Below are 15,010 nucleotides of genomic sequence, written 5' to 3'. Positions count from 1 at the left end.
TGTAGAGAGAGAGAGTACCACGTTAAGAACAATTGCAACAACTATCTGAGGGATCTGTAGGGGGGGGGGGGGCTGTTGCAATGCTAAATGTCTGTCATTATCCATTTTACCCTTATTTTCCAGTCCCCGGTCGACCTCAATTCCAGGACCTACCTATTGTATGTATTGTTAATTTTTTATCGTCCAGAACATGCATGAAATACTTGCTATCGGACTTTAAGAAAACATCAATCAATCAATCAAGTCGGGGTCTTTTATGGCTGACTGTACGGGATGGGTTTGATCACTATTGAAGGCCGTACAGTTACCAATAGTTTTTATTTACAGCCTTCAATAATAGACAAAAAAGTGCTGAAATTGTTGTTAAACACCAACAATCAATCAACTAATCAATATCAAATATCTGAATAGACATGAACACTGATCCATAGCCTGGGACAACTAATACAGTATACGAGTTTGTGCTTGGATTTTTCAAACTGTTAAGCATTATATATATATATATATATAATTCCTCCGTTGTTATTTGAGTGTGGAATATAACAATTAATAGTGGAATGAATATATTTTTGCCGTAAAAATAGTTCAGTTAAATACAGTTCGTTGACAGCCTGAGTTGTTAAATTAAAGCTTTATATGAATGTATGTTGTCTCTCAGAATCTATCTTTATTCATGAGTTCAATCTTCTGTTTGTTTTAAGGTTGCATTAGAAATATATCCTAGTATCACTGTAACTGACAATAATTCATTTTATTTGCACAGCCATGTGTTACTAACTTTTACCGTTGATAATACTTAGTGGTCTAATCTTCGATGGATTGGAACTGCCCTATCGATCTCACAATATAATATCATTGTCAATCTTCTCAGCGATCATTGATAAAAATATCAATCTTTATGGAATTAGTATATGCATTGGGATGTACCTTTGTTTCGGGAGAATGCGGATGTCAATAATGTTCTTCCGGTGCTGCTGTGATGAACTTCATGATAGACAATATGTTAACATAAACTGTAATAGAGTTGGTATATTTTATCAGAATAACCATTTGCAGACGTACTAATGGGATCGTGATTTACTTATTGTGATATCTGTTACAGGAAGAATGCATCAATACTGCACAGCAAATTTGAAAATTGATTTATTGTGATATTTTGATCATCCAAAGTGTTCATATAAAACATGTGTACTAACGAAGAATGTCAACAGATATAACAAGAGTAATCTTAATATTTCATAGAAATTTATAACAGCATCAGAATTAATAGTTCGCCTACACGGTTAATGTTTTCTAGCATCGATTTTTATTTTCAAACTGGATTTTCTCTTGTTTTACATTAAATTCATCGTCTGCTGTGATAACATGGATTACGTTATACTCAATGTTAGTGGAACGATATTTCGTCTGCACAAAAAAACCTTCTGTCGTCTGCCGTCACATTGTTTTGAAAATTGTGTTTCTAACCAACGATTTTTAATGGACGAAAAAGAGTCATGTGAGGAATATTATCTTGAAAGACATGCAGAAAGTTTTACAGCAATCGTTTGGTTTTATACAAATGGGGAATTACATATGCCATCGTCGGTCTGTCCGTCTGTTTTCTGCAGGGAATTGAAATTTTGGCAAATTGATGACCGTAAAATGTCGCGATGTTGTTATATGAAGTATGTGTCATTTTTTGAGGATCAAGCTTTACTAAAAACTTTTGAACTCGAAGAAACAAAAGCCGGCAGGTCTGGAAATGTTCTTCGTCCATCGAATAGCAAATGGGAACATACAAGAAGAAAAGTTTGGCGAGTGCTAGATGACCCAATGTCATCTGCTTTAGCCAAGGTACAGTATAATGTGTGCTTATTCTCGTAGGGATAATGTTTGAGTTTTTTTTAGATATAATACAATTACACATTTAATTATTTTTTTGTTTCTGAGGGGTGCTTCGGTTATCTATAACAGTGTTGTCGTTGTTAGTTAAGTAATTTCCTGAAAAAAGCTAAAATACCTTATAAGTACTACTATACTACAATCTTTCTACAGTTTTGCAGAGATAATTTTCATTCAACAAACTTGTTTTCAATTTAAGATCGCACTTTTTGCTCAACATTATTCACGCCGTACTGGTACTGTTCCGAAATTGTATACGCCAGAAAATAGGAACTGTAAAACTGAACTATTTTACATATTTTCAAACAAATGCTATTTAACGTGCAAGGACACTATTTATTTAAACATTGATTGATTATTGTTTGATTAACGCCCAGTTGCAAATGATTCGTGTTTATTTAGGAAGAAAACTAGTTAACGATAAATCCAAAAGGCAGGTTATATATTGTCGTTAGGGTTGTTTCGACCATAGGATCTTGTCTACTGGTAAGATATGTAGGTTATTGTCCATCACCTACGTGTATTTCTATATTAATGTGAACCCTGCACGGAGACGATAACGGGCTATATGTATCTGACCTGTAAACTAGTTTCTATTATTTAGACAGCAACTGGAAATTGAGGTTAAGTTGGATAGTGGTGGAAATTGTGCTCTGTAACAAGTCACCTACGGACTCTCAACGAGCTGTTGGTAGGTTTTTGATAACGTACAGTGAGTGTAGCCTTTTCCATTCACGCGGCATCGGATTTAACGTCTCGCTTCTAACCGGACGTGGTTGAGTATTTATACATCCCACACATCCAAACGGACGCCCCTCTGCGTCATGGATTTTACTTCTTGATGGGAAAAGTCAAGAGACTCTTTCAAATTAGGTAATCAAACCTTTTTGGGTCGGGCCTCTTTTTTCTATACAACTTAGTCTAAATTGAAAAGATTTCAAACATGGTTCCGATTGACTTGGTTAAGTTTATTCTATTAACAAATTGATCTGCAATCTGTTGAGTAATTTTAAAAATAGCTAGACTATATTTCTTATCACGGGAAATCACATAATTGTAAAACATAATATGTTTTATACATTTATTTTGAGCGTATGTCGTTTTTGTTGACTGCTATCGAGCACTAAATCGTTTAGTAAATGTAATCCGTTACTCAATGGATTAAAAATCATATCATGAACGTCATCGTTTCCTGATATTAGTTTCAAATAATGTGAAGGATTTGAATGGCTTATGTGATTCAATTAATGAACATATTTCGATAAAATTTAGATTAAGTAAACCCACAACATTCAAGTTGTGCATTGAAATGTTAATCCAGTGTGTAATCTAGAATAATTCTACTACAATCGATACATCTGATATTTATAGCAAGTCTTTATTTAGTTTGTGTTCTAGGCATACATTTAGTGTTAAGGTAATCCTATATGGGGAGTTAATACATGAATGGATCAATGATATGATGTCCGATACTATATCAGCTTATTTTTTCTAACACTAAATGTCGCTTAAAAGGATCTGTCCGTCTTATGCCTCGCTCCTTTTTGAGTTCATGCGGTTCCCTCAGATTTTCATTAATACATTGGTCTGTCTTCTAAATCGAGTTATGCGATTTGAACACCAGTACAGTAAACTACTGTCGCCTAAATTAACCTGTCTAGAGAAATATCGACTACAATTTAAAAAAATTAAGTTTTCTATTAAATTTTGTTAGTTTTAGTTTTTTAAAAATGATTCTCACAGGACAAAACGGCACAACTCGGACCAAAATATATTCTACATAGTTTGATATGTACACCTATGCTAAGGAACTTTTTATGCCCCATTTATGGCCATTATGTTTTTCGGTCTGTGCGTCCGTTCGTTCGTTCGTCCGTCCGTCCGTCTGTCCCGCTTCAGGTTAAAGTTTTTGTTCTTTCAGGTTAAAGTTTTTGGTCAAGGTAGTTTTTGATGAAGTTGAAGTCCAATCAACTTGAAACTTAGTACACATGTTCCCTATGATATGATTTTTCTAATTTTAATGCCAAATTAGAGTTTTGGTCCCAAGTTCACGGTCCACTGAACATAGAAAATGATAGTGCGAGTGGGGCATCCGTGTACTATGGACACATTCTTGTTTTGTTTTAAATATGTAAAGTTTTTTTTTACCGGGCCCGATTTGGTGGTGTTACCTCTTACAGCCTACCCGAATCATTTTGCAAGGAATTCCGCTCAAACCGGTGCTAGGGGCCGTCTTAAACTTGCAGTGAGGTGAGAGTTTTTTGTTTTTTTCCCATGTTGAAGGCCTCTCTGTGATTTTGAGATGAAGAGCAGCAATAAAAGAGCTATTTCTTTGCTTTTTGTGTGTTTTTTTGCTGTGCATGTAATGATTTGTGTCATAAATGGATACCCAAAATCCTTTGTTTTTCTACTAAATAGATATGTGTTGATACTATGGTTTAACTGAATACTAAACTACCGAGCTTAAAGTAAGAATTTCAACACTTGGAAAGTTGTAAGTTCGAGTTAATGTTGAAGTTGAAAATGTCTGAACTTCGACAAATAATAAGTTAAGAGCTGATTTTTTTGTCTGTCCAAAAATACTTGCCGAAGCATATTTTTCTACTTTAGGAGTGAAATAGTCTGTGATTTAGACGTTCTTTAATCAGTTAACCTCTTTTTGCAGGAGTGCAATGAAAATGTATTAACTGCAACTATTTTCTTATAAAAAACTAAATTGAAAGTATAAATAATCTGGTTTATTATTGTTCCGAGAAATAAGTTTTCTATCAGCTATGTCTGTTTCTATTGTAACCATGCAGGAAAATCTGTTATTTACTGACAATGTAATCTGCAGAAGTCTGTGTTGTCTAGACAAAAATTACAGAGAGGAAATCGTAGTAGTGTTCTAGCCTTAAATGGCTGATTGAATCAGAAGTGATAAATAAACTTTACCCCCAAAGATAGATGTGAATTCGCAAGCATGCAATGGATGAAAACTTTGATATCTTATGAAAGATACGGAGATGTGGTATGATTGAAATAAGATAGCTATCCACCAGAGACCAAAGAATGAGGATGTAGTCAATTATAATAAATGTTCAGCACAAATATACAAATTTACAATACTTAATTATAAGGAATGAATATTCGGATTGTTCAAGGAAACACGTGCCTCAAACTGAAATATTTCACATTGAACAGGTTGTTCTAGCATTTTGGAACCTCATCTTAGACATGTATTAGGCCAGTTTATTGCCGTTCCGGTGGTAAAACGAGGTATTTCAAAGATCCATGTTCCATCGTATATTAAAAGTTCCTTTGAAGAACACCATATCTACAAAAATTTAATAAATTTGTCTTTGAATGTCCGACAATTTCACTGGAAAATATAAGAACAAGACAAGAATTTAGACAGTCATGGTCACGTTGTGATTAATTTTAAAATGCTTGACAAAACAAATTGTATAAAATAATATTAATAATAACAGAATGGCATCAGTAAAAATTTCTTAAGTGCTATATTAAAAGGACGCTTTTATAAGAGAGAGAGAATGGACTAAGAAAAATACTAACAGACAAATCGTTACACAAAAACCTAAAGATTTAGCATCACAAACACCACAAAATACAGGGGGTGAACTCAGGAGCCCCGGACTATTAACGAATCAATCAGTGTCATAATTATATTCCTTTCGATGGTTCTAGCGAGTCGTAAAAAAACCACGTAAATCCCATAGCATAAAAAGCACTTCTATCGTTATTAACATAGACGTGATAAATAGGCAGACTGCAGGTTCTTGGCCATAAAAATATTCTATTTAATATGTTTAATTATTACATTTTGTTCTACAAATAATAGTAATAAGTTAACGAATACTCCTAAATCGGTGCTTTTTTTTTGTATTTATTTTCGTTGTTGTTGTGCCTCGTGCTAATTTGTTGAGTAAAGTCGTTTTTATGTTGTACCGTTTCACCACTGTCACAGGTTATCGGGAAAGGGGAGGGTTGAGCGCTAACAAACATGTTAAACCGTGCCACAGTATTTATATGCCTGTCTTAAGTCAGGAACCTGTAAATTAGTGGTTGCCTTTGGTTGCTGTCTGTCATATTTGTTTTTGTTAATTGTTTTGTTAAACATTAGGCCGTTGGTTTTCTCAGGTGAATTGTTAACATTTTGTCATGTCGGACATTTTATAGCTGACTATAACGTTGCTCATTTTTGATGGCTGTACTATGACTTATAGTTCCACGTTTTGGACTCTGCTGCGTGTTGTCTCATTGACAATCCTACCATATCTCCTTATTCTTTTATAGAAAATAGCGGCAAGCCATTTATGTTAAGGCGCTGTTTATGGTAACAGAAGTGGCATAGTTGCCAATGCTCTGTTTACGGAGATACAAGTGGTATAATTGTTAAGCCGCTGTTTACGGTTACAGAAGTGTCATAGTTGCCAATGCGCTGTTTACGGAGATACAAGTGACATAATTGTTAAGTCGCTGTTTACGGTTACAGAAGTGGCATATATAGTTGTCAATAGACTGCTTACTGTTATAGAAGTGGTATAATTGTTAAGGTGATGTTTAAGGTGTTAGAAGTGGCATATTTTTTTTTACATGCATCTTTTTGTATCATTTGCGTGACGTGTTTACACTTCATATATAATTTTGTGTTTAATTGTAAGGTCAATACAAAATGGAAAGGTCAGAAAGTAAAGTAAAACGAATAAAATGTGTTTATTCTTTTGATGAGTCGACTAAAAACATTAAAAACCTTCTCAAAGTAAAATGCCTAAACCATATATATTCGGAACAATCCTTTCAGACAGCAGTTTTTCGGGATTTATATATAGTTTGGATTTAACATAAACCAGAACAAAATCTCTGTTCATAAAGATGAAAATTGTTTTACATCTGCTCCCTGTTCCTAATCGAATTTTATCTGCTCGTTTCCCTAAATTACAACCTCATCTTTTCACCATGTGCTTTTGTTAATTATGATGACATCTGCTGTATATATATATATAATTAACACAATCATAGGTTTGAACGTTGTATCAATTTAGACTTATATATATATAATTAACTACAGACAAAGATCACTGATTGGGCAGCGATTAAACGTTGAATGTATTTTGTTGACCTTTTATAGCTGCATACTCTTGCGTAATGGCACTGTAGCCAGGGTATTATTTAACGCAAGAACACGCAATCAACATCACCATGAAACATAATTGCGACAGAAGGCAGTTACAATCGTCTATGTAAATTCAACAATCTTTTTTTTAACGTCTATGTAAATATAATTTGAATCTCTCATTTTCATGTATTCTCGTTTACCGACGTGACATCGCATGTGAGGTACGACACAGAATGTATTTTCAATACAACAAATGTACATTACAAATTAGAAGTCAGAATAAGATAAGGACTTTCCTGGTGTAAATCAGATTTCTAGTTTATACAGTACTAGTCGATACTGTAATTCTTACTTGTTCTTTAAGATGTCCAGCGTAAATCAGAATTCTATACCTGTAGAAATCGAGGCATTTAATGTTTTACAAGTAGGATTCTGAATCCCAGAGGATACAAAAGGAATATGACATTACAGAAACAATGAGCAATCATTTACTTAAAAATTGTTAACTTCTGTAGTGATCCTCTATAACAAAGGAACGAGATATAACAACGCGTTCCTCTGTGGACGTTTGCTAAAGCACCAATCATCTAAACAGGTACATAAAAGATTAGTTTATAGTTGTATATTATAAACAATTTGATTCGATTATTTGTTGTATTATCCCGTTTAAAAATTTACGGAAAGCATGGGCTTTGACAAACAACATATTGGTTTAATGCTGAACACTGAAACTAGAACTGAAAATTACAGTATACACTGCAAATGCATCGCGTTACTTCATGTACTTATTGCGTAAGAACAAACAAAATTAAATACTCGTAATTTTAAGGGGCATTAGGTTTTCATCCATGATTACCAATTTGACTTAAATTCTCATATTTGATTTATAACATACTAAGCTGTATATCCAAACAAAAAAGTCCATTTGAAACAATTAACAATGCATGAACTCTTAGTAATCATTTTGTATCAGCATTTCGTGCGTATGTTTGACTAGATGCCATCTACTAGACTTTGTTCACATTACCGACTTTTGAGAATATAATTGTTCGACAGGTTACTTACTCTTTGATAGGACATTCTGGTACTCGGTCATGTAAGAGCAGCTAAAAGAGCAAAATCAAGCTTACAATCGGGTGTAATTGGGGGGGGGGGGGGGGGGATTAACTGTTTCATGTTTTCTTTACACAACAAAATCATCGGCAAAACAGTTAATTGTTTCCCCAAATTGCACCGATTGTAAGCGAAAATAGTAATTTCTCCTTTTTCTCTTACTTAATCTATTGTGCAATGCATCGTGTATGGTATTCTATTTTACGGTCATTTCATTTAAAAACATTAAAGATCTAATATTGTGTATTTATATTGTTATCGATCTAAAGACAACATTATCAACTTTTTTTGTTTTCCAGACAACAACATTTACTAAAAGAGGAAACCACTCATTTATCATCACTCAATAATGCATCACAAATTTCTTAACCAAGCAGAACTAGGTTTGATACCATCGATATCATTGATTGAATATTGGATATTTATTATTGCCTGGCTTATCACTTAATAAGATACATTGATGGTTTAGATGCATTACTATGTTCATGATAAGACAAACTATGAAGATATTAATGTCAGAATAAACCTTCGATTGGTTATCATATTGTAGTAATTGGTCCATTAAAAAGAGGTCGCTGGGGATGATTATACAGCTTGTTTAACTGAAATACTATAACAGAAAATTAGTCCCCCATGCACATAATTTTACGTCCGGAAATCCATAAAGCAGAAAGCATAATAAAAAGGAAGAAGAAATAAAAACTTTGATTTGATTTTGAGAAATTATTTCATTTCTCGAGATCATCCTGAATATGCATGAAATAATTGCAACTTAATGTAAAGCTAACAACAATCATTCAATCGATAAATTATTTATCGGAATAAACCGATATGTTGTAATTTTGAAGATGATTTCTGTCTGCTCTTTTGATGCAAGTTAGACATCCTTGATTTAAAACCTCTTATTGTATACTCAAGATACTTGTAGAAATTTACGACGATGAAAGAGGTTTGTGAACGGATATTATTTTCGAAGAGAAACTTAAATTGTGTGAATGTTAAAGTTCTGACAGGGTATTCATGTAAAGAACTAAAATTATGCGAACGTCAACAGTTTCGACAGGATATTTATATAAAAAACTAAAATTGTGTGAACGTGAAATGCCCGACAGGGTATTCATATAAATAAAAAACTAAAACTATGTGCGCATGTAAAAAAAACTAAAATTGTGTGAACGTTAAAGGTCCCGACAGGGTATTCATATAAAAAAAACTAAAATTGTGTGAACGTTAAAGGTCCAGAAAGGGTATTCATATATAAAAAATTAAATTGTGTAAATATTAAAGGTCCCGACAGGGTATTCATGTAAATAAAAAGTAAAATTGTGTGAACATTAAAGGTCCCGACAGGGTATTCATATAAAAAAAAACTAAACTTGTGTACAGAGTATTCATGTAATAACAAAATATTGTGTGAATATTTAAAGTCCCGATTTTTATGATTTGTTCTTATGTTGCAATAATACACCACTGTCCCAGGTTAGGGGAGAATCTGCGCCTTCAAACATGCTTAACTCCACTACATTCTATATGTGACTGTCCAACGTCAGGAGCCTGTAATTACGTGGTTGTAGTTTTTGCTGTTTCTCATATTTGTTAGTTTATTGCTTTGCATAGTTTGTTCTTGTGTTGTGCCTTTACACCACTGTCCCTGCCAGATAAAAAAGGAAGGGGGTGCCACCAAACATGTTTAACCACGCCAGATTCTATATATGTGCCTGTCCTAAGTAAGGAGCCTGTAGTTCAGTGGTTGTCGTTGGTTCATATCAGTTATATTTGTTTTTCGTAAATTGTTTTGTTATAAATAAGGCCGTTAGTTGTTTCATATTTTTCATGTCTAGACCTTTTATAGCCGACTATACGGTACGAGTTTTTCTCATTGCTGAAGGCAACGGTTGCTTATAATTGCTTACATCCAATTCATTCGGACTTTGGTGGATAGTTGTTTCATTGGCAATCATACCACATCTCCTTATTATTATTAGGTATTCATATAAAAAAAACTATGATTATTAATGTTCATACCTTTCCATATTAATAAAACAATACCGAACGGCTTGGAGATTGAGGCTCAACAAACAATCTATAAATTTGTGCGACTTGAATTTTTAAAAACGATGTGTACATACACAGTGATAAAAAATGGACACAGCTGGAAATTAGCTAACATCCTTTTGCTTATTATTCTGAATATTTTCTATGATTCTCGTTTCTCTTCTTTTACAGATTTATGTTGCATCTTCAGCCATAGTCATCCTAATGTCTATATTTGTGCTAGTTGCTAGCACACATCCGGATTTTCAACGAAAACTTGATTGTGAGGAGATTAGAGAATTCCTTGGTGATGGTGCACAAATGCCAAAAAGCCATCAGGATTGTGAAAAAGAACTGAATGAAGAGTCCGAAAGTGTTACTTCAAAAGTTAGAAAAATAAATGAAAATACCACATATAATACAAGTAGTTCAATGTTTGATAGCAGCAATGAGACTGAAAGCTATACAGATGATACCATAGACACTCACACTCGTTTCAATTATCTGACTATCATGGATTATTTCACGGTTGGATTTTTCCTTGTAGAATTAGTTATAAGATATATATTTTGTCCTGATAAGAAAATATTTTTCTTTTCTTTTCTTAATATTGTGGACATAATAGCTTTAACCTCAGAATGCATTATAAATTTGATCGAATATGTATTTCCAAAAGAAAAGTACGTAGTTTATTCATCGTTAGATTTTATTGAATGCATACAAATAGCACGTGTTTTCAGGTTATTTCGATTGGTCAGGAATTTTATAGGATTTCGGGTCTTTATATATTCTGTAAGAGCAAGCTTTAAAAACATGGTGCTGATGGTTTTTCTAATGTTTGTTGCAGCACTAATTTTTTCAGCTGTTGTATTTTACAGTGATCGTGATGCATTCAAATCGATACCGGACGCCATCTGGTGGTCAGTTATTACCATGACAACAGTTGGATATGGTGATGCTGTACCAAAAAGCCTGCTTGGGAAAATGATAGGTTGTGTATGTGCAGTAACGGGTGTATTTGTACTGGCAGTTCTCATTCCAGTTTTGGTGTCAAACTTCGTATTATTCATCGGTTTTGCAAGAATTCCGTTGCGAAATCAAGGAAATGATCTCGCTACCATGGTAAAACAGGAGTTTGTCTTAAGAAAAGATAGGACCGAAATACAACTTCTAACGAAGAAAACTAGACCGAAAGTATATAATTCAAGTGGAAGTCCATGAATATTCTTTCTAAACGTCTTTCATAGTGATACTTTAATTCGAATTAAAATGCAATTAAATAATTGTAATGAAGCTTTAATAATTGCAATATATATATATATATATCATATTTTTGTAAATGTACATAGAGAAATTCAGAAGAAAATGAGTTGTGGCATGTCATGAGTCTGTATATTGTATTGTATTTGTTTTGGAAGATTGTCTGTATATTGTTTTGTATTGTTGTGGCAGTTTGGAAGAGTGTATGTATGTTGTTATTGTATTTGTTTTGGAAGAGTGTCTGTATATCGTTTTGTATTTGTTTTGGAATAGTATTTGTATGTTGTATTGTATTTGTTTTGGAAGAGTGTCTGTTTTGGAAGAGTGTCTGTCTGTATATTGTATTGTATTTGTTAAGAGAAAAGAATCTGTATATTGTATTGTATTTGTTAAGAGAAAAGAATCTGTATATTGTATTGTATTTGTTAAGAGAAAAGAATCTGTATATTGTATTGTATTTGTTTTGGAAGAGTGTCCGTATATCATTTTGTATTTATTTATGGAAGAGTGTCTGTATGTTGTATTGTATTTGTTATAGAAGAGTGTCTGTATACTGTATTGTCATTGTTTTGGAAGAGTGTCTGTATATCGTATTGTATTTGTTACGGAATAGTGTCTGTATATTGTATCGTTTTAGTTACGGAAGATGTCTGTATGTCGTATTGTATTTGTTACGGAAGAGTGTCTGTATATTGTATTATATTTGTTACGGAAAAATGGAAATTTGTTAAGTGCTTAATATGAAATTGTTTTACCATTTGATAAGGATGTGTTAATTAGATATACCAAATTAATGAAACATTTAAATGAATTGCTCAACCATAATTTGGAGACAGAATGTTTGTTATTTCTTTGCTTGTGGACTTGTATTGAAGAGTTAGTCTTCTATCAATTTTAATATATTCCATACTAATATGCTAATGTTTTCCAATTATTTAAATGATTATTTGATTCTAATAGACAACGAATTCTTTTTGATAAGAAACTTCTAAATATTTTCTTGTTCCTCAGAATTTTTTTATTCTTTTTCAGTTGGTATTTACTCGCCATAAGTTTTCATTTGTTGTTATTAAAAGATATATGGATACTTCGTTATAAGAATGGATATTTGTTTCTGTGTTTCCTGCTTTTTAAATTCTCTTATCTGAGTGTTTTGTACTACGATATCTAGAAAATAAGTAACCTTATTATTTTCAAAAACAATTTAAAACAATGAAATTCTTAAAGTTGTTTTCATACATCCCGATTCACGAGTTGATTTTTTTGTCAATCACGATTCACAGAAAATAAATTTCCATGATCACGCATCACGAAAATATAAAAAAAAAAAAATCTGTAGAAAAACGGATCACGATAGCGAAAATGCGCCGATCACGAAGAACGAAAATAATCCATCAGGCCCCTCATATTAGATAGTTGTCAATAATACATCTATCCATCTTGTATCTTTTTGGCAAAATGTCTGTCTCAAATGAGTACAAAAACAAGTCGGTTAGCGGGAGCCGAACTATATGTTTCCAGTTTAATTGCTAGCATGGGCGAACTACACTATATTGATAATTTATTGGTGCTTGCTTAACGTCCAGTGCCAATTATTTCAAGCATATTCAGATTGAGAACCTACTAGTATTTATAATTTACACTATAGGTAGTTTCTGCAAGTAGGCAGAAGGGGATAAAGTGCAGGAAATTTGGACCATAGGAATGAGAGTATGCTAGACAGTTGAAAAAATGTAAGCTTGCAAATGGTCGCCAACGGACCTTCGAAGTTCAAAGAGTATTTGCAAGTATTCTTTAACGTCCCAATGCCGCCGTGGCTACGTCTTTATACATCCTGCATAACCAAACGAATTTCCCAATTTGGTAAGGTTTATACTGCCGGTTGGAAGAAGTCCAGAGGAAATGGACCATATTTGTAGTCAGCCTGGTTGTAGACAAACTTAAGTTTCCACTACTATGGTTAGCAGGACTCACTGTAGTTTATAGGTATCCACTACAACGCCTAACGGGGTACGCTATAGGTTTCCACTATAAAGGCTCGCGGGGTCGAAATTGAGTGATAATTTATTGTTGCTTGCTAAATATCCAGTATCAATTATTTCATACATATTCATATTGAGAAACTTTTTACAATTAATACAATAGCTAGTTTTTGCAAGTAGGTCGACCGGGATGTAGGGTGGCGAATTTGAACAGCCGTTGAAAATTAAATGAGGATGTGTTTAATAGCTACAGATATTTAGTCTTGCAACTGGTCACCAAAGGACCCTCAAAAAGTTGTTGCAAGGATTCTTTAACGTCCTTATTCCTACCGGACATGGCTGAGTATTTAAACATGCTGCAAAGTCAAACAGATGCCCCACTTTTGTACTGACGGTTAGAAGACCATATTTGTATACCCTAGTCACCCTTTGGGAGACGAACGAAAGGAATCCACTATAATGTCTAGCGGGGGGCACACTATTGGTATCCACTATAATGACTAACGGGGCACACTATATGTATCCATCATAATGACTAACGGGGTACACTATATATAGACATCCACTATAATCTATAACGGAGCACACTATAGGTATCCACTATAATGACTTACGGGGTACACTATAGGTATCCACTATAATGACTAACGGGGTACACTATAGGTATCCACTATAATGACTAACGGGACACACTATAGGTATCCACTATAATGACTAACGGGACACACTATAGGTATCCACTATAATGACTAACGGGGTACACTATAGGTATCCACTATATTGACTAACGGGATACACTATAGGTATCCACTTTAATGACTAACGGGACACACTATAGGTATCCACTATAATGACTAACGGGACACACTATAGGTATCCACTATAATGACTAACGGGGTACACTATAGGTATCCACTATAATGACTAACGGGGTACACTATAGGTATCCACTATAATGACTAACGGGACACACTATAGGTATCCACTATAATGACTAACGGGGTACACTATAGGTATCATCTATAATCTCTAACATGGCACACTATAGGTATCCTCAATAATGACAAACGGGGCACATTATAGGTATCCACTATAATGGCTAGCTGGGCACACTATAGGTGTCCTCTATAATGGCTAGCGGGGCACACTTTAGGTATCCGCTATAATGGCTAGCGGGGGCCCACTATAGGTATCCAGTATAATCTCTAACGGAGCACACTATATGTATCCACTATAATGACTAACGGGGCACACTGTAGGTATCCACTATAACGGCTAGCGGGGCCCACTATAGGTATCCACTATAATGACAAACGGGGCACACTATATGTATCCCCTATAATGACTAACGTGGTACACTATATATAGACATTCACTATAATCTATAACGGAGCACACTATAGGTATCCACTATAATGACTAACGGGACACACTATAGGTATCCACTATAATGACTAACGGGGTACACTAGGTATCCACTATAATGACTAACGGGGTACACTATAGGTATCCACTATAATGACGAACGGGACACACTATAGGTATCCACTATAATGACTAACGGGACACACTATAGGTATCCACTATAATGACTAACGGTGTACACTATAGGTATCTA

The 15,010-nt window shown here is 34.0% G+C and overlaps 1 protein-coding gene across 1 annotated transcript; it reads left to right on the top strand.

Moving 5' to 3' along the window:
- The first annotated feature begins 1,037 nt into the window (after positions 1-1,037).
- On the top strand, positions 1,038-12,327 carry LOC127719985 (potassium voltage-gated channel protein egl-36-like). The gene is made up of 2 exons (XM_052226365.1): positions 1,038-1,836; positions 10,343-12,327. The coding sequence occupies exons 1-2, from the start codon at positions 1,366-1,368 to the stop codon at positions 11,369-11,371; spliced, it is 1,500 nt and encodes a 499-aa protein (XP_052082325.1). The 5' UTR covers positions 1,038-1,365; the 3' UTR covers positions 11,372-12,327.
- The last annotated feature ends 2,683 nt before the right edge of the window (positions 12,328-15,010 follow it).

The sequence above is a fragment of the Mytilus californianus genome, unplaced genomic scaffold (genome assembly GCF_021869535.1).
Source record: "Mytilus californianus isolate M0D057914Y unplaced genomic scaffold, xbMytCali1.0.p SCAF_11, whole genome shotgun sequence".
NCBI classification, from domain to species: Eukaryota; Metazoa; Mollusca; class Bivalvia; order Mytilida; family Mytilidae; genus Mytilus; species Mytilus californianus.
This window is presented reverse-complemented; position numbering and strand designations above follow the sequence as displayed.

Bases quoted from the DNA above. Each gene is read 5' to 3' on its own strand.
- LOC127719985 (XM_052226365.1), top strand. From the start codon at position 1,366: ATGGATTACGTTATACTCAATGTTAGTGGAACGATATTTCGTCTGCAC. The intron at 1,837-10,342 runs GTACAGTATAAT...CTTCTTTTACAG, and splicing joins TGTCATCTGCTTTAGCCAAG to ATTTATGTTGCATCTTCAGC.